The sequence below is a fragment of the Oncorhynchus tshawytscha genome, linkage group LG03 (assembly GCF_018296145.1).
Source record: "Oncorhynchus tshawytscha isolate Ot180627B linkage group LG03, Otsh_v2.0, whole genome shotgun sequence".
Taxonomy (NCBI): domain Eukaryota; kingdom Metazoa; phylum Chordata; class Actinopteri; order Salmoniformes; family Salmonidae; genus Oncorhynchus; species Oncorhynchus tshawytscha.
Genome location: NC_056431.1, coordinates 66,220,052 through 66,241,510, shown reverse-complemented (window position 1 = coordinate 66,241,510; position 21,459 = coordinate 66,220,052). Strand labels below are relative to the sequence as shown.

Genomic DNA, 21,459 nt, shown 5'->3' with positions numbered 1-21,459 from the left:
CGATCAGGAGCCAATATTGTGTTGCTGCCGTGGTGTACTGCATACTTTTTACTAAACGCTAAATGGTATGCGACAATGAGTAAATAGTATGCAGTTTAAGTATGTATAGTATGGATATTCGGACACGGCCTCTGTCTATAAGGGCCCAGATACAGACACACAGTCACCTGTATTGTAGAGGGCCCAGATGCAGACACACAGTCACCTGTATTGTAGAGGGCCCAGATGCAGACACACAGTCACCTGTATTGTAGAGGGCCCAGATGCAGACAAACAGTCACCTGTATTGTAGAGGGCCCAGATGCAGAAACACAGTGTCCTGTATTGTAGTGGGAGGACCTTATAGGCTTATGAATCCATGGGAATTAGAATGAACTATTGGTGATATACACATGAAGAGGGAATCAGGTGTTGGAGTCTTATAAACATATCAGCTGATAAACTATTCAGCCTACACATTCAGTCTAGAAAACACCTCTACTCGTGTTGATCAATACCTTATAATGACAAAGCAAAAACAGGTTTTTAAAATGTTTACAAATTTATAAAAACTTAAATATCACATTTACATAAGTATTCAGATTCTTTACTCAGTACTTTGTTGAAGCACCTTTGGTAGCGATTACAGCCTTGAGTCTTCTTGGGTATGAGGCTACAAGCTTGGCACACCTGTATTTGGGGAGTTTCTCCCATTCCTCTCCTCAGATCCTCTCAATCACTGTCAGGTTGGATGGGGAGTGTTGCTGCACAGCTATTTTCAGGTCTCTCCAGAGAGGTTCGATTGGGTTCAAGTCCGGGCTCTGGCTGGGCCACTCAAGGACATTCAGAGACTTGTCCCGAAGCCACTCCTGTTGTCTTGGCTGTGTGCTTAGGGTCGCTGTGCTGTTGGAAGGTGAACTTTCACCCCCGTCTCGGTTCCTGAGCTCTCTGGAGAAGGTTTTCACTAAGAATCTCTCTGTACTTTGGTCCATTCATCTTTCCCTCGATCCTGACTAGTCTCCCAGTCCCTGCTGCTGAAAAACATCCCCACAGCATGATGCTGCCACCACCATGCTTCACCGTAGGGATGGTGCCAGGTTTCCTCCACACATGACGCTTGGCATTCAGGCCAAAGAGTTTAATCTTGGTTTCATCAGACCAGAGCATCTTGTTTCTCATAGTCCATTAGGTGCTTTTTGGCAAATTCCAAGTCGACTGTCATGTGCCTTTTACTGAGGAAAGTCTTCCACCTGGACACTCTACCATAAAGGCCTGATTGGTTGTCCTTCTGGAAGGTTCTCTACAGAGTAACTCTGGAGCTCTGTCAGAGTGACCATCGGGTTCTTGGTCACCTCCCTGACCAAGGCCCTTTGCAAACATTTCAACAACCAAAAAACTCTTTGCTTTGTCATTGTGTGTAGGGGGGGGTCTGAATACTGAATATGGTGGGGCCAGTCAGTGTTGTGAAATGTCCAGATTTAGAGAGAGGATCGTGGCGTTTGCCTGTTTAAATTTAACCAGAGGTATTTACGAGCAGGCATTCTCTTCTGTCCTCCTTTCCCATGGGGCCTAGGCATGACTTCACAGCATTGGGGTAAGAGGCGAGGATGAGAGCTAGCCAGGCATTTGGTGTGGCTGTATGTTACAACATTGTTTTCCAAGGTGACAAAGTATACTCCTCTTGGTGACAATGCTCCTTGTAACTATGCCTGTCCAGTGAGTGAGGTTGATTTAAAGTCACACTAGAAGTTGCACTTTGTGCTCTTTCAGATTCCCCCGTGGGAGAGGAGAGTGAAGAACCGGAGAAACAGCCCACAGAGCAAGCATCCCCACGGGAGAAGAAAGGAAAGAAGAGGAAGAGTGTAATAGAAACCCCAGTCCCGGTCAAGAAGAAGACTGCACTGGTATGTAATAGTTTGTTGTAAACTTCACCCTTCTGACTTCAGTGTGTTTTGTTTGGATTATGTACTGCTTCTCTCAATTCTATTTGTCTACACAGAAATCACAGACTGAGTGTTTTATGGCTCAGGAGAAGAAAGAGGATGAAGGAGAAAAAAAGCCCAAGAAAAAGAGAAAGGTAAGATTGAGGATGGAGGGCATTGAAGAGACACCTGCTGTACCAAAAGTGGAACTGCAGTTAAAATGTGCCTACATTCAATTGCATTGGAGTTAGAAGTGGGAATTTTGGCTTTGTGTGTATTCAGAAGAAGAAGAAGACGATCACAGACGTCCTCGCCACCTCGGACCCCAAACCGGGCTCTCCAGTTGACCTGCAGAGCCTGGTTCTAGAACACTTCAAAGATAAACGCTCCGTCATCGAGCTGGAGGAGCTCAAACTACAGGGTGAGTCACCTTTGACCTTCCAACTGTCACACCTGACCTCTGTCTGCTGTTAGGTTTCATGCTGCTAAAGCATGAAACACACTGGTACTCACTGCCGATAGGTACTTACCACAGTGGGAGGCCATTCCTTCTCTTGCTAGAACAAAAGTGGTACCTGCTCTGTCCTGACCCGGTAGTGACGGACCTGCCAATTCTACTTGTAGAAATGTTCGCCAGTGGCCAACAACTTTACTTTGAGCCAATCAGAGAGCACAAACTCTCACGTGGGGGAGCCAACAACAACAAAAAAGGAAAAAAGGGCATTTTCTCTGTACATCCACGGATGAGCCAGTCACACTTCATATGCAATGTACCGTAGGCTAGATGCAATGCACACAACACTAAATACTTCCTCCAAGCTAGCTAACCACTGTAGCAAGCAAATATTGACATCATTAAATCACAATAGTTTCCATGAAACAGCTGCCTGTGTTAGCTGCCGAGTTTGTGCAGTGTTCTTAGCTAACATTAGCTAGCTAGCTAAACATTTGGCTATGAGCTGGCACTGGCAGTATGGGATTATGGAGAGTGAATTAAATAGTTTCTTTGTCATCTTGCTAGGTAGTTATCAAGCTGTGGTCATCTGGCTAGTATCAACAATGGCTTTCTACAAAATGGCAACATTAGCACAGATAGCTTGGAATCTAGACCATAAGCAATGCACATGGATATGCATTGTCAAACTAGTGGTTAAGATCGTTGGGCCAGTAACCGAAAGGTCGTTGGTTCAAATCCCTGAGCCGAAAAATCTGTCTGTGCACTTGAACGGGACACACAACCATAATTTCTCCTGTTAGTCGCTCTGGAAAAGAGAATCTGCTAAATGACTAAAATGTTTTTAAAAAACAGTACTGCCACCTTCTGGTTTGGAGTATTTGAATAAGACTGAGTGGCTGACGAATTCAAAGTACTTTGCTGTGTGAACACAAAAGAGATTGACTGCCGACACCTGAGGTGCTAAGTACGGTAGGCAGCAAACATTGGACAATCCTACTGGCGTGTCTGAGCTTTAAGGACCATCAATATGTCTGTCTAAAGGCGTCCGCATGCTTACCAGCTGAAACATTTCAGAAGAGGTCTTTCATACAGTATATTATAATGACATTTTGTGATGTTTTGGACTTTTTTCGTTTTGGACTTATTGTTTTTTTTTCCGTCTGTTCGGTCACACAAAATGTTTTCTCAGGCAATCCGAAGTCTACGCCCTTTCATCTGTGATTGGTCAACAGTAGAGATTTGTTGTCATTCACTGAGAGACGACTCATTTTCATGCACATTTTTTCCTTAACCTGGATCGGACCCTTTTCTTTTCAATTTTCACCTAAAATGACACCCAAATCTAACTGCTTGAAGCTCAGGACCTGAAGCAAGGATATGAATATTCTTGATCCCATTTGAAAGGAAACACTTTGAAGTTTGTGGAAATGTGAAATTAATGTAGGAGAATATAACACATTAGATCTGGTAAAAGATAATACAAAGAAAAACACATTTTTTTCATCTTTGAAATGTAAGAGAAAGGCCGTTATGTAATCTTAGGGGTCTAGGCACAATTTAGATTTTGGCCACTAGATGGCAGTAGTGTATGTACAAAGTTTTAGACTGATCCAATGAACCATTGCTCTACTGTTCAAAATGTTGTATCAAGTCTGCCCAAATGTGCCCGAATTGGTCAATTGATTCATTTTCAAGTACATAACTATAGAGAACATATAACAATAATATGGTAATAAAAATGGGAGTTTACACACTCCCAGGAATGTCAGAGACAATAGATAATTAGCTTCCCTGTAGAAAAGACCCTAACCTTCACACATCTAGATGGGGGGGTGGCACAGCAGGGGTTCAAACTGTAGAACCCAGTAAAATGGATTTTATAATTTAAAAAACTAGCTACATTTTATCTTGTACACCTGGGATGACAAATCAGAGCAAGATTACTGAATGTAAGTACATTATTTACCTTCAGAGGTGAATGTATCAAACCAGTTGCCGTGCACTCTCCTCAAACAATAGCATGGTCTTTTTTCACTGTAAAAGCTACTGTAAATTGGACAGTGCAGTTAGATTAACAATAATTTAAGCCCATATAAGACATCTCTATGTCCTGGGAAATGCTCTTGTTACGTACAACGTCATGCTAATCACATTAGCCTACGTTAGATCAACCGTCCTGCGGGGGGGTGGCGATCTTGTAGAGGTTTTAAGAAATACTGCACTTAACAGCTTAGTTCAATGTAAAATTGTGTGATTAAGATACCCTCGGCAAAACATCAAAATGAGTGACAGATTTCGTGAGTTATCGTAGATTCATTCTGACTATTGAGGAAGTGTATACTGGCTACGATGTCTCGAAATGGACAAACAGTTACTCTTGCCGTTTTTTTTCTTGTTTTTGAAGCTGTCCTTTTATGGGAGTATGGGAGCACACTCGTTTGGTTTGCCTAGCTGTCCTTTTCTGGGAGTATGGGAGCACACTCGTTCGGTTTGCCTAGCTGTCCTTGTATGGGAGCACACTCGTTCGGTTTGCCTAGCTGTCCTTTTATGGGAGCACACTCGTTCGGTTTGCCTAGCTGTCCTTTTATGGGAGTATGGGAGCACACTCGTTCGGTTTGCCTAGCTGTCCTTTTATGGGAGTATGCGAGCACACTCGTTCGGTTTGCCTAGCTGTCCTTTTATGGGAGTATGGGAGCACACTCGTTCGGTTTGCCTAGCTGTCCTTTTATGGGAGTATGGGAGCACACTCGTTCGGTTTGCCTAGCTGTCCTTTTATGGGAGCACACTCGTTCGGTTTGCCTAGCTGTCCTTTTATGGGAGTATGGGAGCACACTCGTTCGGTTTGCCTAGCTGTCCTTTTATGGGAGTATGGGAGCACACTCGTTCGGTTTGCCTAGCTGTCCTTTTATGGGAGTATGGAGCACACTCGTTCGGTTTGCCTAGCTGTCCTTTTATGGGAGTATGCGAGCACACTCGTTCGGTTTGCCTAGCTGTCCTTTTATGGGAGTATGGGAGCACACTCGTTCGGTTTGCCTAGCTGTCCTTTTCTGGGAGTATGCGAGCACACTCGTTCGGTTTGCCTAGCTGTCCTTTTATGGGAGTATGCGAGCACACTCTTTCGGTTTGCCTAGCTGTCCTTTTATGGGAGTATGCGAGCACACTCGTTCGGTTTGCCTAGCTGTCCTTTTATGGGAGTATGCGAGCACACTCGTTCGGTTTGCCTAGCTGTGTTCGGATAGGTGCCAGCCGAACTGAAGCATGCTGACGCCTTTTCTCTCTCTCTCTCTTACTCACTCACTTTCTCTGAATTTCCTAATGTGACTTTCTTCTCTGATTGGTTACTCCCAGAGTCCTGCTTCGTGAGGAGTAATGACCTCACACACAGCCTCTCCTCCTACCTGAAAGAAAGTGAGTTCAAATCAAACCATCACACCGTACATACCTAAATACATAACATTTTACATGTACATTACATACCTCTCACCAATACATGACTCCTTTTTAAACTCCATGTTACACTAATAGGACTGCTGACCCATATGTGCGCTACATCTTCTGTCATGTTCCTAGATGTGTCCTTGGGTATTAACTCAGTAGTCTGACGTTGGCTTCCCCTCCTAATCGTCTCTCCTTCATTTGCACTGCTGTAGTAGAGAAAATGAGGAGAGGAAGCCACTTTAGACTATTGACATCCGTCCGTTGTACCACAATATGTTTTTCCCTTTCTCTTTTCGCTCAGTTTGTCCCAAATGGGCTAAGGTCCAGAAGCAGCACACAGAGAAGAGTTCTGTGGTTCTGCTCATCGTCTGTAGCGCCGCGCTAAGAGTCATCGAGCTCATCAAGTGAGTGACAACGCACATCTCCCTCTTACCATTTATCATCTTTTATTGTATATTCTTTATGGCACTTCTCAGCTTAATATAATGCTCCCTTGTTTTTACATCTTCACCAGACAGTTAACCACCTTCAAGGGAGAGGCCAAAGTGCTGAAGCTGTTTGCAAAGCACATCAAGGTAACAGACCTTACTGTACAATAGTTTCCTATTAATATTAATGTGTACAGATGAGCCATTCTGTGAGTGAGTAAAGCCAAGCGTGACCGTACTGTCTTCTGTCCCCAGGTAGAGGAGCAGGTGAAGCTCCTACAGACGAGGGTGACACACATTGGGGTGGGGACGCCAGGGAGACTGAGCGCCCTCATTGAGAAAGGTACAGCTTGTACTTAGTGTGGCTTAATTTACAGTGACTTTATTCTGATCTTCTAACCTTCAATCGTAGGTGTGCACTAATTCACTCCTCTTCAGGGATTAAACCCCTATTTGACCCCTATCTGACCTCTGACCTTTTCCAGAGGGTCTGACCCTGCCTCCCCTGCGTTTCCTGGTTCTGGACTGGAACTGGAGAGACCAGAAGCTTCGCAGGATGGTGGATGTTCCTGAGGTGAGACTACAACGCCCCCTGCTGGACCAGTAACAGTAACACTTTACACAGCATTGAAAATATACTCTAGTAGTACATGGGCTTTCTGCCAGACAGACTTTATGGAGTTTCTTAATAACACAGCCCTCTTTTTCACTTCTAGGTCAAAGGTGACTTGTTGAAGCTGCTGGATATGGGAATCTTGAAAGGATGTAGGGAAGGAAAAGTGAAAGTGGGACTGTTCTGATACAACCACACACCTAGTGCCATAATCTGCCATTTTATTTGATTTTTTTCACCTTTATTTAACCAGGTAGGCCAGTTGAGAACAAGATCTCATTTACAACTGCGACCTGGCCAAGATAAAGCAAAGCAGTGCGACAAAAAACAACACATGGACACAAGTTACACATGGAATAAAATAAAGTATAGTCAATAACAATAGAAAAGTCTATATACAGTGTGTGCAAATGGAGTAAGGAGGTAAGGCAATAAATAGGCCATAGTAGCAAAGTAATTCAAATTTAGCAAATTTAACACTGGAGTGAGAGATGTGCAGATGATGATGTGCAAGTATAAATACTGGTGTGCAAAAGAGCAAATAAAATGCAATATGGGGATGAGGTAGGTAGATTGGATGGGCTATTTACAGATGGGCTGTGTACAGCTGCAGCAATCGGTGAGCTGCTCAGATTGCTGATGCCATATACTGAGATATAAACACACACCTAGTGCCATACTCTGCTATATACTGACATACAAACACACTCCCAACCAAGTCAGACTGGACCTCTTCTCATCATGCTCTTGTTCACACGCGTGCACAAACACTCACACGCAACAAAGTTTATTAGGGCCCCTCAAACCAATCCTGTCTCCATAACAGACCGACTACTGGACAACCATCTACCCTATCCTGTTTTTACCCTCTCCCTCTGTGACACTGTGTTCTTGTTCTATTTTAAGTGACATGTAAAATATCTGATATGGTTTATACAGTGTTGTAGTTCAACAATAACACAGCCCTCTGTGTGACACAGCCCAACTGTGTGATGGTTTGAATAAAGACATTTGAATGGAACCAGACTCTCTTGTTTGTTCACACCAGCGGGAAGCCCCTCCCACTGAGTCTGTGATGTAATGAGTTGTTTCACCCAGTAGGTAGTCTGGTTTGTCATAACATCCTGTGTGTAAGTGTGTTCTGGAACAGACAAAGGCAACTAGTTCAGTGGGGAAGAAATAACGGATCGTAAGGTACTGTCGGAAAATACATCTGAGATATTTTAGTACGTGGATGATAGGCTGTAATACATCAGTGTGTATGTATGTATGACTGAATCGCTCGGGAAGGAGTGAGCGAAGAACAGTAGAAAAATAACAAAAGAGGAAGTAGAGCAGAGGATTCTGGTTAATGAGTAACTGCCAGCAGCCTGTCTCAAAGGTCTTCCCCACCCTAGCCCTAAGCCTGCTGGGAAAAGGCTCTTGGCAGGCAGGGGAGCGAGGTAGAGAAATGCTGATAAGACTGTGTTAAAGAAGACCGGAAGAGAAGAGAGGGAAGACTCCTGTTCCTTGCTTGTTTTCTTGTTGTCTGACGTTCCTGGTCTCATCACCCTTCCCCAGCCGGAGCTCTCTGTCATGGGCAAGGCGAAGGCCAACGCTGGGCCCCTGGCCCGGAGGCCTGATAACTCTGCTTTCAAACAGCAGAGACTGCCTGCCTGGTCCCCCATGCTCACAGCTCAAACCGTCCTGCCTTTCTTCTACGGTATGGCCATTGTGTGTGTGCTGCTGGGAGTGTGGCTACTTGTCACCGTGCAGAATACACATGAACTGAAGGTGAGTAAGCGATCCTTTCAGATAAAATATATTTTTATTTGACCGATACACACAATCACTTGAAATGGAGTAGGTAACACCCTCCAGAGCACATATCTTGTGTTCATGGTTAGATAAGCTAAGAGGTAGAAAGTTTCAGGGTATTCTGATAGAAGGAGAGGTAGAAAGAGACGATAAGAGAGAGGACTTCCAGGGTATTCTGTGAAGAAGTGAAGCTACAGTACAATAAATGGCTGTGGGAAACAAACATTCTAAGATTCATATAGATTTTAATGTGTTGGCTATACGTGTTGGCTATACAGTGCATTCAGAAAGTATTCAGACCCGTTGACTGTTTACACATTTTGTTATGTTACAGCCTTATTTGAAAATAGGATTAAATAGTTTTTTCTCTCTAAATCTACATACTACCCCATTAAAAAAATAACTGAAATATCACATTTCCATAAGTATTCAGACCCTTTGTTGAAGCGCCTTTGGCAGTGATTACAGCCTCGTGTCTTCTTGGTATGACGCTTGGCACACCTGTATATGCACAGTTTCTTCCATTATTCTCTGCAGATCCTCTCAAAATCTGTCAGGTGGGATGGGGAGCATCGCTGCACAGCTATTTTCAGGTCTCTTCAGGGACGTTAGATCGTGTTCAAGCCATGTCTCTAGCTAGACCATTCAAGGACATTCAGAGACTTGTCCCGAAGCCACTCCTGCGTTGTCTTGGCTGTATGCTTAGGGTCGTTGTCCTGTTGGAAGGTGAACCTTCGCCCCAGTCTGAGAACCTGCTCCAGAACGCTCAGGACTTCATCAGGATCTCTCTGTACTCTGCCCCGTTAAACTTTCCCCCGATCCCAACTACTTTTCCAGTCCCTGCCGCTGAATAAAATCCCCACAGCATGATGCTGCCACCACCATGCTTCACCATAGGGATGGGTGTCTTGTTTCTTCCCGGTGTGACTCTTAGAGTTCAATTTTGGTTTCATCAGACCAGAGAATATTGTTTCTCATGGTCTTAGAGTCCTTTATGTGCCATTTGGCAAACTTTTACTGAGGAGTGGCTTCCGTCTGGCCACCCTACCATAAAGGCCTGATTGGTAGAGTGCTGCAGAGATGGTTGTCCTTCTGGAAGGTTCTCCCATCTCCACAGAGGAACTCTGGAGCTCGGTCAGAGTGACAATCAGGTTCTTGGTCACCTTCCTGACCAAGGCCCTTCTGCCCCAATTGCTTAGTTTAGTTGGGCGGACAGCTCTAGGAAGAGTCTTGGTGGTTCCAAACTTCTTCCATTTAAGAATGATGGAGGCCACTGTGTTCTTGGGGACCTTCAATACTGCAGACATGTTTTGGTACCCCTCCCTTGATCTTTGCCTCGACACAATCCTGTCTCAGAGCTCTGCGAACAATTCCTTCGACCTCATGGCTTGGTTTTTGCTCTAACATGCACTGTCAACTGTGGGACCTTTATATAGACAGGTGTGTGCCTTTCCAAGTCATGTCCAATCAATTTAATTGAACACAGGTGAACTCCAATGAAGTTGTCGAAACATCTCAAGGATGATAAATGGAAACAGGAAGCACCTGAGCTCAATTTTGAGTCTCATAGCAAAAGGTCTGAATACTTATGTAAAAAAAAAAAAGTATTTCTGTGTTTTATTTGGAATAAATTTGCAAAATAATTGCTTTGTCATTATGGGATGTTATGTGTAGATTTGATGAGGAAAATATATTTTTAATCCATTTTAGAATAAGGCTATATAGAATAATAAGTAACGTAATAAAATGTGGAAAAAGTGAAAGGGTCTGAATACTTTCCAAATGCACTGTATATATTTCTCTCCCTCCTGCTATATCTCCTTCCCTCCCTCTACAGGTAGACTACACACACGCAGGGTCATGTGATAAGTGTTTTGAGAAGCGTAAAGACCGTGCCAATGCGAACCAGAGCTGCAACTGCACTGTGGTGTTTAACATTGAGAACACGTTCAAGGTGTGTGAGTATGTGTGTTTGTCTTGGTCTGTACACTTTGACAAGACCACAAGCTAATGTACTGTATGTGTCAGTGTTAAACATGTTGGAAACCAAATCCAACTAAGACTGACAGTGATGATGTGTTTCCTGTCCCAGGGAGATGTGTTCTTCTATTACGGCCTGATCAACTTCCACCAGAACCTCCGGCAATACATGGACTCCAGGGATGATGGACAGATGATTGGGAGAAATAAAAACCTCAAGGTAGCTACTGTTAATCTATCAATCTATTCTTCTCTGTCTTCATCTTCTTAATTTCCTGGTTCATTCTGAGCTTTTACAACATCAAATCCTTCCTGTCTGTCTCTACAGAACCCGAGCTACTATTGCGAGCCCTTCATAAAGGATAAGAACGGACTCCCTATTGCCCCTTGTGGGGCTGTGGCCAACAGCATGTTCAACGGTATCACACCATTACTCAGCAACATCAGTTTATGTCATCAGTCTCTGCTAATAATGTCACTGCATTAATATCCAGTGATATGATCAAATCTCTCCCTGACATGAAACACCTGGTTTTGATTAATTGACTGATTTGATTTCTTGATGAGTTTTGTTTGTGTTTTTCCCAGACTCCTTCACTCTGATGTACCACTCAGCAGCAGGCAGTCGGGTGGTTCCTCTATTCAGGAAGGGCATCACCTGGTACACCGACAAGAACGTCAAGTTCCGCAACCCACAGGTGGAGAACAAAACCCTAACGTTAGCACAGGTGTTTGAAGGTGTGTCTGACAACACACCCACACAGTGTGTTCACAACATGTTCAGCGTCACAACACACCCACACAGTGTGTTCACAGCATGTTCAGCGTCACAACACACCCACACAGTGTGTCCACAACATGTTCAGCGTCACAACACACCCACACAGTGTGTTCACAACATGTTCAGCGTCACAACACACACACAGTGTGTTCACAGCATGTTCAGCGTCACAACACACCCACACAGTGTGTTCACAACATGTTCAGCGTCACAACACACCCACACAGTGTGTTCACAACATGTTCAGCGTCACAACACACCCACACAGTGTGTTCACAACATGTTCAGCGTCACAACACACCCACACAGTGTGTTCACAGCATGTTCAGCATCACAACACACCCACACAGTGTGTTCACAACATGTTCAGCGTCACAACACACCCACAGTGTGTTCACAACATGTTCAGCCTCACAACACACCCACACAGTGTGTTCACAGCATGTTCAGCGTCACAACACACCCATGTTCAGCAGTGTGTTCACAACATGTTGTTCACAGTTCGTCACAACACAGTGTGTTCACAACATGTTCAGCGTCACAACACACCCACACAGTGTGTTCACAACATGTTCAGCGTCACAACACACCCACACAGTGTGTTCACAGCATGTTCAGCGTCACAACACACCCACACAGTGTGTTCACAACATGTTCAGCGTCACAACACACCCACACAGTGTGTTCACAGCATGTTCAGCGTCACAACACACCCACACAGTGTGTTCACAACATGTTCAGCGTCACAACACACCCACACAGTGTGTTCACAACATGTTCAGCGTCACAACACACCCACAAAGTGTGTTCACAACATATTCAGCGTCACAACACACCCACACAGTGTGTTCATGGTCATCATTACTATTAATACCACATTTGAATTTAATAGACATATCGCTGCTCTCTTGCCTTTCCAAATGTTGTATGACTGTTGTCAAAACCTTTTCCAAATCATGTCTCAATGTCGTATAACTGTTGTATTGCTGTTGTTAAAATATTGTCTGGACTCTAGATGTAACCGTTGTCTGTGTGTTGTCAGGCACGGGCCAGCCTCTGTACTGGCAGAAGCCTGTGTATGACCTGGACCCCTGGGACCGCAACAACAACGGCTTCATCAACGAGGACCTCATCGTGTGGATGAGGGAGGCTGCCTTCCCCAACTTCAAGAAGCTCTACGGGGTCCTAAACCGAGCCATAGAACCCTTCACCGATGGGCTGCCGGCTGGAAACTACAGCGTCCTTATCTCCTACAGTATCCTTTGTTATGCATATTACTGTTACCAGGGAGACATTGAGATTTGAGTCAATTGAATCAAAACTCTTTTTAAAAAATTTATTCCAAAAGCATGTTCCTATTTCCAACCCTTAGGTAGATTGGGGTTAATGTAGCTAGTTTCTCTTTGGATGGTAGTGAAACCATAGGATGTGGCTTGGAATATTGGATGTTTATTTTCTCAGTTACAAGAACAATGGAAAGTCACAGCACATTAAGCACAAAAACAACAGCTATTTCCTTTACCTGTGTGGAAAACATTATGGTAGCACATTAATAGTACGTCTACTATTTAAATCCTGTTTAGATGAAAGGTTTGTGTTCACCTTATGTGGCTATGTTTATCCTTGACCTCTGCCCCCTCTCCAGACTTCCCAGTGGAGTACTTCCAGGGCAGAAAGGAAGTGGTCCTGTCCACAGTCAGCTGGTTTGGGGGTCAGAACAACTTCCTGCCCGTAGCCTACCTGGTCACAGGCTGTCTCATCCTGCTCCTCGCTGTCATCCTCACCGCCGTCTGGTGGAAGTTTGGTAAGAACGGACGGAATATGAAGGAGTGATGGAAAAGGTGAAGAAGAAGAGGAGACCTATGGAATTCATAATGCTGTAGATAGTGAATGTGATTATTAAAATGGTCTAAATTGATGTAGTTCTGGATTAGAGATGGGGTTTGTGTTTTCAGCATCATGAATGCTTGTACTTGGTTTAATTTCCCTACATAACCATGTGGTGGCAGTAGTGCGGTTAGAATGAAACGAGGTGGGTAACCATAGGAAATTGTTTTCAGTGATAATGTATGTCAGTGGTTGAATATGCATTAAAGACATGCTCTGGAACTTTGGTGACTAGTAAGTAGTTTTTTAAGCCTCCCACTGGGTAGTTCATAAACTGATAATCTATGAGCAGAATTACTGTTTTACCTCAATTCGCCACTGTTTTTCTAGAAACGGTGCTGTGCCATTTCCCCTACGTGTTCCAACCCTCTAGCAATTTGAGTTCAACCAATGAGCTTTAGTCTCGCGCTCGATGTGTGACGTAGTATGCAATTTTTCGGGACCACCTTTGGCTTGTAAGTACTATCAGAACTACTGGCTAAAAAGTACCAGAGAAACCCTTTATGATGTGAAATATGAAGAATTCATTGATGTTTTATTTTATTCACTGTAGAAATGTGTAAAAGTTTTTTAAAAGCTTTAAAAAAAAGTTACTTTTTAAAAAGGCTTTATTTCTCCTTGTACAATCTGTGAAGACAGAAACACACAGTGACCAGGGAACACACTGACCTACGGCCAGCCTTACATACTGAAGCCCTAACCTTTAACCTAAAGTTCAACTGGTCCAGGTTCAGATTTGGTGTTCAGGACAGGGATTGACCGGACTAAATGTGCTCCACTGACTACAAACATGACTAATCAAACATAGATGCAGTACACTCGTAGGGACAGTCGTACAGACATAGCTAGCCACACACAGATACTCTCTTTAGGACAGCCATACAAAGACACTCATGAAAGCCATTACATACATTGATGAGACAGTCGTACAGTAGAGACAGTCAATCTCTAAGAAATAGAGACAGCAATTCAGACACATACTAGAATGAGGCGTTTCTGTAAATATTAACTTCTGCATGCTGATTGGTCACTAGTGATAATGTTCTCTCGCCGTACCGTCTTTGTCAGGATCCGTACCATACACACACCTGATGCGGTAACCTAGACTACTCCAGTGTGAGTTTGGCTGGAGTGAATCATCTTCGTCTAGCACACAGAAGTCCTACAACCTCTGGATTCTCTGGGAATTTACAGACGGTGGCCATGATAAATGATGCATAATAACAAAACATAAGGCAATGTTTAGTCTCACTGACATATTTTAGAGACAGCCCTTCTGTTGGACAGCTCCTCTCTAGGATCACCATGAGGGCAGATTCTTCCTCTTCAAGTAACTGGTCCTAGTCAGGCAGTGTGTGAACCCAATGGCACCTAAACGTTATGCAGAGGTCCTTTTTGACTGTCACGTGAGGCAAGGTGTCCATGACAACAGTGTAACCATCATCATTTGAAGCTGATTCGTCACCGCTTTCCATAGTGTTTTTTTTCAGTAGGAATTATAAAAGAAAAATAAATAATTTTTCAGAAACTTCAACAGGTTTTTGGTGTGGGTTTCACTCTAGCTTTTTGTATAAGGTGATTGGTTAAACTCAAAAATTTTGACAGGTCTGATTTTGTGAACTGAAAGCTGAAATAGTTCAAGCCTCCAATCAAAGCGTACCGTAGTAAACTGAGGAAGCTCCTCTTTAGACAGGTGACCTTTGGCCTTTATGCAGAGAACACTTCAGTGGTAGAAACATTGACTTTCTATAGAAGGCAACCACTTCAGAGAACCTATTGTTTGGAGAATTGTTTCACTTTTAGATTGACACGAAAGGAACTAATATATACTCAGTTTGACAAAACATCAAATTAAGAGACACACAGAGGGGACTTAGCCTGGCTGAAACAGTAGTGAGCTCTCCACCTCTCCTTGTTTCTTTTCTCTTTCTGTTCTCTCGCTCTCATGTAGACATTCATCTTTGTGGTTTCAGTGATAGGACTGGTATGGTACTATGCTAGCACTCTGCGGCCATGCACGTACAGGTAGACACTCACATACAGACTCCTCTGCAGACACGCTCACATACAGACATCTAACTTGAAGCTAATGTTCTTTACAGTTTAATTCACCCTCCCTATCTCCATCATCCCCCTCTGTCAATGGAGGGGTTGGGGGTGGTTTATGGTTATGGCCTTGTCAATCAAAGTACTCACTCCACCTCTTCAGCTCTACTCCACTGGCTTCTGAGAGCTGCTCTGAGGCACCTGATAGGCTAAATCCTTAGTGGGTGTGGCCTGTCCTGTACTCTTGGGCGTGTCATACATTGACCTCCCCGATTGCCCGCTGTCTGTTCTCGTGAGAAGGGAGGCGGGGCCACGGCCCATGAAGCTGGAGACTGTGGTTGGCTGGTTCAGTGTGGAGCTCCCTGATAGGTGGCTTGCAATGTCAATCATAATGGGCGTGGCATACTCTGCACCGGAGGCGGGCAGGGGTTGAGCGTAGGCATGGTAGATGTCTGTTGCCATGGGGGCGTCGTAGAGGTTGGGGTCCGTGTAGCCGGGGTCAGAACCTTCCTCTGGCTTGAAAGTTGACCTCTGACCTAGTGATGTCATGACACCGTTGACCAGGGGCTGGGCATACTCTAATGGAAGAGAGGGTGTGTTCAACATACAAACAACTGTGTGGCCGTGTTTGAATAACCATACCTGCGAACTAAATAGTATGCATTTTAAGTATTCAAAAATAGAAAGGTTTATAGTATGTGAAATTTCAAGGATGCTTTAAATGCCAGGATGTTATACTAATTTTCGATTTTCTTCTAGGAGAATTCAGTGTGGACTTTTGAGGAAGAGAATAGTCTTTCCAGACTCATGTGTCTGACAACAGCTGATAAGAAGATAAGGGGACGTTCTGTACCCAAATCAAAACAATTCTGCATTAGATTACACATTTTCAGGAGCCTAGTATGTTGTTTACTGCGTTCGTTTTTAATAAACGGAACGTTCTAAGTAGTATATAGTACAATTATTACACAGTATAGCGGTGTTTGAATACCCATACTAACATACTGTCTACGACATATTTAATGAGTATATACTGCATACCATTAGTTAATTTTAGTATACTGTAAACTAACGGTATCATTTCAGTTGAGCATACTAGAGGTACGCTTGTCTAGCGGAAGTTGATGCTATTGCTAGCTTGTTGGCATAACAAATTACTATCTTGACATTTTACGACTTCGGGTGTGTTCGTAAATTCAATCTGGAGTCCCAGAGTGCGCTCTAAGCGTTTGTAAATTCACAGCGTTGTCAGTTCGTAAATTCAAAGTTTCTCTCTTGGAGTGTTCAGAGAGTACAGTGGACGCTCTGGCTGAGGAGCAGGGTTGATCCGAGTGTTCTGACCATCATCACAATGGCAGTCAAGCACCCAAGCTATCTGGCTAGCTACTTCCAGACTCAAATGAGAGAACACCTCACTCTAACGATTTTATCTGCCCTGGCAGAGCTGGTTAGGCTGTTTTCATGTTATTCAGCGTGTTGGTGACTGTAACTGTGCTGCTGGCAACAATTTTGCCAACGTTTACCGACACCGGTCATATTCAACTGGTGTTGAGCGTTTGTAAATTCATCAGTTATTCTGCGCTCAGACGAGTCTGAAATCGGAGTAGATAGCCAGAGCGAATTTATGTCCATTGAGAACGCACAATGACTATACCACTTTGCTAAGAATGACGTGAATAATAAAGTCAATAAACAGTAGTTAGTTGGATAGCATATATTTAATAAACTTGCAAGTTTGATGTATTAGTACCCAACTAACATTAGGTCCCTAGCTAACATGGTATCTACACTGTCGTGATATGCGGTTCATAAGGATAGCATAGCCAACAAATTGTCAGCCAACTTATTTGAAAAGTCCATTTTATTACATTGCTCAACATTGTCATAATCAGTTAAAGCAATGAATTTGTATCCGCTCGTCGGACTTCGGGCTGAATATTTTCTTAAAATCTGAAAACGTTGTGAAGCCAGGGCCATTTTCTGAAGAATTGCATTATGGGCCCTAAAAGCATGGCAATAGTGTCCACTGCTTGTATACCTTGTAGGTAGTATGACATCCGGGAACTTTTGGCATACTAACTATATCCATACTATGACTAATAAGCATACTATATACTCGATTTACATCACAAATAGTACGGTTAGTGCAGTTACTATGAGTATTCCAACACAGCTTAAGTCTTTTTAGTAAGTAGTAGGCAAGACAGATTTGGGACACGGCCTGTGTGTGTACCTGCGGGTTCGGCCCGTAGTCTGGGGGTGTTCCCTCTCACTCTGAGCCGGCCCACCTCACTGCTGCTGTAGCGGACTGACTCCTCCCCCTCCGGCATCTTGGATGGCAGGAACTGCTTCATACTCTTCCACCAGTCTGGACAGAGACACACGCAATAAACATCTAAACACACACACACAGATACTGAGAGTGTTGTGTTTACCTGCACGGTCCCAGTGAGACAGGTCATAAGCTCCCTCTGAACTATTCTTCCTGAGGAGAAAGATGAAACAGAAAGAAATGTAACATGCTGACCACACCGCAAGCATTGCAAAATAAATGTACACTGTTAATGCGCTGCAAGTCTCGCCTCTCCCATCTCATTGGTTTTAGGAGCATATACCCACGTGGGTGATTGAAAGAAACTGAGGTCCACACCTTAAACGCACCTTAAAGTTGGTTGCCAATAACCATATAAAGTCCACAGAAGAAGACTGAAGGAGGGATTACTAGAAACTAACTAGGCTTCCCCTTTTATCGGTGGATTAATTGTTGGAGTAGAGAACACACAATTGTGTGAATCAAAATGGGTCAAAATTCTACAAAGATCCAGAAAAAAAAAGACTGCATTTCAGGAAAAATAACAACCCAAATGTTTATATCACAGGACAAATTAGCTAGCAACAGTATGTGTTTTGACCTGACCTCAAATTAATATAGTTGGTTCAAAGTGTGTTTTCACACATCAACCTGCGTGTCCTGATCGTGTTTAGTGTGGATGGACAAAATCAACATGCGGGCAATGGCGCACGCACGCGCGTGCCCGGCCTAGTCAGTGCCCGGCCTAGTCAGTGCCCGGCCTAGTCAGTGCCCGGCCTAGTCAGTGCCCGGCCTAGTCAGTGCCCGGCCTAGTCAGCATGTACTTGTGGTAGTTTGTTGGGAGCTACTGAGTGGATATCTGTTTAGTTGTTACTAGTTATAGTTCATCCTCACCTGTTCTTCCAGTGCCAGGCACAGACCGTGGTCAAGATGAGGGTGGTCAGAATCATGACCAACACCGGCACCAACACCGTTGCAAACGCCACGTCTACGACCACAACACAACCAGTGTGAACCAACCACAATCAACAACACAACTAGACATGGACTCTTTTCCCTTTCTCCTCTCGCTCACCGTTGATGGTGCATGGAGGCATGGTGGTGTTTCTGATGTCAGGGGTGTGGGTGGTCCGGCCATACATTGGGGGGGTGTCTGTGGCCACTGAGGGAGGGGGAGGCCGAGCGGGGTGGTATATCCGGGGCCTCGCTGTCCAATGGAAGAAGAGACAGAACGGTTAGGATCACATGACTCCAATAGAGTAGACTAATCTTTGTTATTCATTTTGCAGCACTTATAAAACACAATGAACACATGACAAATATAAGTTCCTACCAATGATCCTGCTACTTAGTTTAACAATGTTACCCAGCCTGTGTTTACGCTTTAAGTTTATATTGCCAAAACAGCAGATCATATTGAATGTTCAAATGTATTATATATATTATCTGTAAAAGATGGTCATCAGCGTCCTATCCACCCTGAAACAGTTTCCTCAGGAAGAACAGGCTCTTATTTCCCTTTGTTCAGATAGCATCCACATTGGCCTCAATAGGATCCCTCAACTCCAATAGCTAGGTTGCCATCCAATGAACAAGGTGCATAAAGATGTCAGAATTCAGATATGACGTCATTGTTTTAGCACTATCCACAGAGTTATTAAACTACAGTGCGCGACATGGTTCAATGCACTGTTAATCAGCACAATCAAATGTTGGGTTTCTTCAAATTGCTGGCATCTTAGAGCTAAAATTGAGATCATGTATACATGTATACTGTGCTAACGAAGAGCAATGTACAATACGGCGAACTTAGCAAACAAGGTATTTGTGGTACGTACATGGTATTTGTGGTAAGTACATGGTATTTGTGGTACGTACATGGTATTTGTGGTAAGTACATGGTATTTGTGGTAAGTACATGGTATTTGTGGTACGTACATGGTATTTGTGGTACGTACATGGTATTTGTGGTACGTACATGGTATTTGTGGTACGTACATGGTATTTGTGGTACGTACATGGTATTTGTGGTAAGTACATGGTATTTGTGGTAAGTACATGGTATTTGTGGTAAGTACATGGTATTTGTGGTACGTACATGGTATTTGTGGTAAGTACATGGTATTTGTGGTAAGTACATGGTATTTGTGGTACGTACATGGTATTTGTGGTACGTACATGGTATTTGTGGTACGTACATGGTATTTGTGGTAAGTACATGGGGCTGCCATCTTTATGCACCTCTCCACTATCGGCGACAGATTTATATGCGAATATTCGAAAATAAAATATGTTAATTTTCCCACCAAACTGGCTTGTTGCAGATAAAAATCAGTGAGTGATGTAGTGCACACACTTCAGTTTACATGTACTGATTAAACATGTCAAGTTCAATGTGTTTCCATCGCATTTTCAACTCTAACGAGAGTTAGACTGTTGTGTTAAATAACAAAATGTACCTACTCTGGTCAAGGCACATGTGCTCTAGCCAACAGCTGGCAGATGAGGGTAGTCTGTGAGGGTAGGCTAGTCTACATGATGACATTATTATGGATAAGAGCCAGAATATTCTTATTTGTCAAACGGCAGTCGAGCGTCGATCATCATGTCACCAGAATCAGACCCTCAATATTTATTGGAAAGAGGAGCATAAAGATCACCACCCTGTGAAGTTCATCATGAGTTATATCATCTGTAGCCTAATAACCTGCATGGTTTCCCAAGTCATAGTGGGAGGACCACACACCGTGTCATCGCGTGACTTCAAGTTTACTTCAATATGATTATTATGGTTATTATATCAATATTTCCACCACCATTTCTGTAATGAATACTCGGGGAGAAAAAGGTGTAGATTCACACGCAGAGTGTGGCAGGTGTTTATTGCACCTTCGCAGAAGGTCATAAACAGGTAGGCAAACAGGCAGGTGACTCAACTAGAACTGAAGGCTATAACTGGTTCTCACAAACGGGCTAGGGAAAGGCTGAGTAGAGTCAAAACGAACAATACCTCACAAAGGCACAACAGAATGAACTGAACTAAATAAGGAGCTGATGAGACCAGGTGAGTAACTAACACAGGTGAAATCAATGAACAAGAATTAGACAGGGCTACGTTCAAGAACACAACAAAACAGAACACAAGGTTGACTAAGAACATAAATACAGAACCTTACAATTTCTCACATAATTCATTTTACCAACACAAAAAGATCCCACCATGTCGAATGAACAAATTAACTGTTGACATTTATAAAATTGTACTGAAACTTCCTGCTCCTATCACAGCTCCCATGAATTTCTTCATAAGGTATGACCTTACTCGCATAAAAACTGGATGGAAACGTGGTTAGTGACACACAATGGTAAAATAATTGAAATTCACTGATGGCTACAAAGTCAAAACATCTGCATGTGATTGGCTGGTTTGGTTACCTTGATGGAACTGGCATCCGAGCAGCTCAAACTTGAGGGCAATTCGCTGGTGCCACTGGGTGGGGCTTATCCTCACATACCGCGCCTCGATTGGTGGGATGAAGTTATTGCGCACCTCCTGGAGGTAATTGGTGTTCCCTTTAAAAATCTATCAGGAAACAGAAACAGACTTCTGTAGCAATAGCTAATGGGGTTCCTAATAATATACTACACTGAAGCCATGTTTCCAAATTATATCTCATGTTATCTTGCCTGTGCCTACTGCCAACAGGTCTACTGTATTGTACATTTTATGTATGGTGTATAACAAATGTTTGATTGCTGCCTTCTTGGGACAAGTCTCTTGTAAAATAGATTTTCACTAGTATAAGTAAGGATAAAAAAC

At 43.5% G+C, this 21,459-nt stretch overlaps 3 protein-coding genes across 5 annotated transcripts in view; 2 read left to right on the top strand and 1 right to left on the bottom strand.

Annotated features, from left to right (window-relative positions):
- cmss1 (cms1 ribosomal small subunit homolog) overlaps positions 1–7,181 on the top strand; it is a 57,707-nt gene extending 50,526 nt beyond the window's left edge. For both annotated transcript variants that reach the window (XM_024402939.2, XM_042319850.1), the window contains exons 2-10: positions 1,750–1,883; positions 1,979–2,056; positions 2,184–2,322; positions 5,707–5,766; positions 6,098–6,200; positions 6,311–6,371; positions 6,480–6,567; positions 6,710–6,798; positions 6,941–7,181. In XM_024402939.2, coding sequence (XP_024258707.1) covers positions 1,750–1,883; positions 1,979–2,056; positions 2,184–2,322; positions 5,707–5,766; positions 6,098–6,200; positions 6,311–6,371; positions 6,480–6,567; positions 6,710–6,798; positions 6,941–7,024 — 836 coding nt within the window. In that variant the 3' untranslated portion in view covers positions 7,025–7,181. The remainder of the gene's footprint in view (positions 1–1,749; positions 1,884–1,978; positions 2,057–2,183; positions 2,323–5,706; positions 5,767–6,097; positions 6,201–6,310; positions 6,372–6,479; positions 6,568–6,709; positions 6,799–6,940) is intronic.
- Positions 7,182–7,939: 758 nt separating this feature from the next.
- On the top strand, positions 7,940–13,509 carry tmem30c (transmembrane protein 30C). Its single transcript, XM_024402938.2, has 8 exons — positions 7,940–8,031; positions 8,398–8,610; positions 10,472–10,588; positions 10,727–10,834; positions 10,943–11,033; positions 11,203–11,352; positions 12,438–12,650; positions 13,041–13,509. The coding sequence occupies exons 2-8, from the start codon at positions 8,413–8,415 to the stop codon at positions 13,226–13,228; spliced, it is 1,065 nt and encodes a 354-aa protein (XP_024258706.1). The 5' UTR covers positions 7,940–8,031; positions 8,398–8,412; the 3' UTR covers positions 13,229–13,509.
- A 363-nt stretch (positions 13,510–13,872) lies between these two features.
- Positions 13,873–21,459, bottom strand: part of LOC112247096 (discoidin, CUB and LCCL domain-containing protein 2-like) — a 34,056-nt gene continuing 26,469 nt past the window's right edge. For both annotated transcript variants that reach the window (XM_024415760.2, XM_024415761.2), the window contains 6 exons: positions 21,075–21,222; positions 18,715–18,846; positions 18,534–18,627; positions 17,764–17,813; positions 17,562–17,696; positions 13,873–15,906 (listed from right to left, as the gene is read on the bottom strand). In XM_024415760.2, the coding sequence (XP_024271528.1) occupies positions 15,494–15,906; positions 17,562–17,696; positions 17,764–17,813; positions 18,534–18,627; positions 18,715–18,846; positions 21,075–21,222 (972 nt within the window). In that variant the 3' untranslated portion in view covers positions 13,873–15,493. The remainder of the gene's footprint in view (positions 15,907–17,561; positions 17,697–17,763; positions 17,814–18,533; positions 18,628–18,714; positions 18,847–21,074; positions 21,223–21,459) is intronic.